The sequence below is a fragment of the Delphinus delphis genome, chromosome 1, assembly GCF_949987515.2.
Source record: "Delphinus delphis chromosome 1, mDelDel1.2, whole genome shotgun sequence".
Classification (NCBI taxonomy): Eukaryota; Metazoa; Chordata; class Mammalia; order Artiodactyla; family Delphinidae; genus Delphinus; species Delphinus delphis.
In genome coordinates, this window is record NC_082683.1 from 18172107 (window position 1) to 18174175 (window position 2069).

Here is a 2069-nt window from a genome sequence, read left to right on the forward strand (position 1 = left end):
TGCCCTAAAGAGGTGTCAGTCCCTGAGGGCTGAAAGGACGGGAAGCAGGCCTCTGTCCCCAAAGGCTCCCCCATGCTTGGGGAGGGAATAATTAATGACCCCTGACTCAGCAGGGCCTCCATGCCCCTTGGACTGGGTTTGGGTTCAGCAACGTCTCCCCTGGCCCCAGTTCTCATGTGTGGAATGAGCACTGAGCTTGGAGCCAAGAGTTTGGGGTTTATGTCCATGTCCGCCAGCTCCTGGCTGGGTGACTCAGGCAAATTCTGTAGCCTCTCTGGGCCTCTGCGTCCTCATTTGACAGGTAGGTCTAATAACCCCCGCCCAGCAGTGTTGTGAAAATGGACGTGATCACGTAGGATAGATGATCGCCGAGCACCATAAAATGAAAAGCATCTCCTCCCCTCGGGCTCCCCTGTCCAAAGTAGGAAGGTTACAAACTGGCTCCTGTTCTAGAAGGCTTGGTTGAACACCTACTGTGTGCCAGCACTGAAGGTAAGGAGCAACAAGACCCAGATCTAAGTGAGACAGGCAAGCAGACAGACATGCATCAGACAATTGGTTGAAGCATTTGAATAAACCAGTCAAGAATGTGGCTTTGGAGCCATCCTGCTTGGCTCTGCCGTTTACTGGCTGTGTGGCTGTATGCAAGTCACTTACTCTCTCTGGGCCTCAGTTTCCTAAATCTGTAAAATGGGGAGAATACCCACCTCGTAAGATTGTTGTGAGGATTAAATTATTTAATATTTGTAAAGCACTTAGTACAGTACCTGTCACATAGTAAGTCTCAAGAAGTAAAAGTTATTATGGGGACTGCATTTCACCCAGAACGTCAGGAGCCCTGTCCCTGAGTGGAACTGTTGTAGCCAAAGCAGAAGGGACAGTGATGCTGAGTGAGTACCTGGTCAGGTATCTGTTCTCCACGTGGTTGCGTCTGTCTGTCCGGGACAGTGCAGGATCAGGGACCATCCGTCCCGCCAAGGCCATTTGCACAAAGTTGGAGCCGACTCTGGACCCCGAGGTGCTGGAGCTGCTCATGGAGAGCAGTGGCCACATATCCCACCGGGCAGTGGAGGTGCATTTCCGCGCGGCCGTGGTGGACTCTCGCTTCCAGGGACTGAGCCCCCTGCAATGGCACTGGCTGGTCCACACTGTGCTGTCTGAGGAGCTGGTGGGGCTGGCCCATGCTCTGACCATCTAGTCAGAGACCCCTGCCCAGTGGAGTGAGAACCCCCAACTGGACATGAGGGCTCAGTCCCCCACTGTCTGGGAGGGAGCAAGAGAACTCAAGGAAGGACCAGGATGGGAATGCACTGGGGGAGAATAAAGTACTGGGGCCTGGGATTTGTAAGGGATGAGGATCCCTGGACCCCTTTCCACTGGCACATACATATTCCCCAGACATAGCAACTCATTCCCGTGAAAGCTAACCCAAGGGAAGAGCAGAATCTCTGACTACTGCTCTTGCCCTGGACTATCAGGAAAAGCTGCCCAGTTGTTTCACGTTCAGTTGTGACTAAGGAACCATCAGACCTGGCAAGTTGGAAATAATCCTGTACACTGAACGAGAAATTATATGAAAAAAAGTTCTTACGATGTATAGGTGCCGATGGAGTCAACACAGAGTGGAGAAACGGTGGCCTGAGGGTTCCCAATCCAGCTGTTACCGGACTGTAGGATGGTATGAAGAGCTGAGCCTTAAATGGTGAGTGTGGATGAACCAGCACCAGGAAGGGCAGTCCTGGAGGAGGGCACAATACCAGCAAAGGCACCGAGGCGAGAAGCAGCATTGGATGCTCCAAGGAACATCAGACGAGGCACAGTGGGAGATGAGGCAGAGCCGGAACTCAGTGCACTGCAAGCTACGTGAAGGCGATGGGTCATGATTCTGTAGACGATGAGAAGATTTGAAGCGGAGGAGGACAGATCAGATTTTGATTCTTCTCATACCGCCCTGGTTGAAGTATGGCGGATGGATTGGAGGGTGGAGGCTGAAGGCAGGGAGATTACACAGCAGGTCGGTGTAGTAGTGCCGTGAGAAGTCAAATGGAGGAAGGTTAGATGAGAATAAT

The 2069-nt window shown here is 52.3% G+C and overlaps 1 protein-coding gene across 1 annotated transcript; it reads left to right on the forward strand.

The window, feature by feature from the left end:
- The first annotated feature begins 883 nt into the window (after positions 1 to 883).
- Positions 884 to 1198, forward strand: LOC132413015 (bolA-like protein 1). The gene has a single exon (XM_060006246.1). The coding sequence runs from the start codon at positions 884 to 886 to the stop codon at positions 1196 to 1198; it is 315 nt and encodes a 104-aa protein (XP_059862229.1).
- Positions 1199 to 2069: the final 871 nt, after the last annotated feature.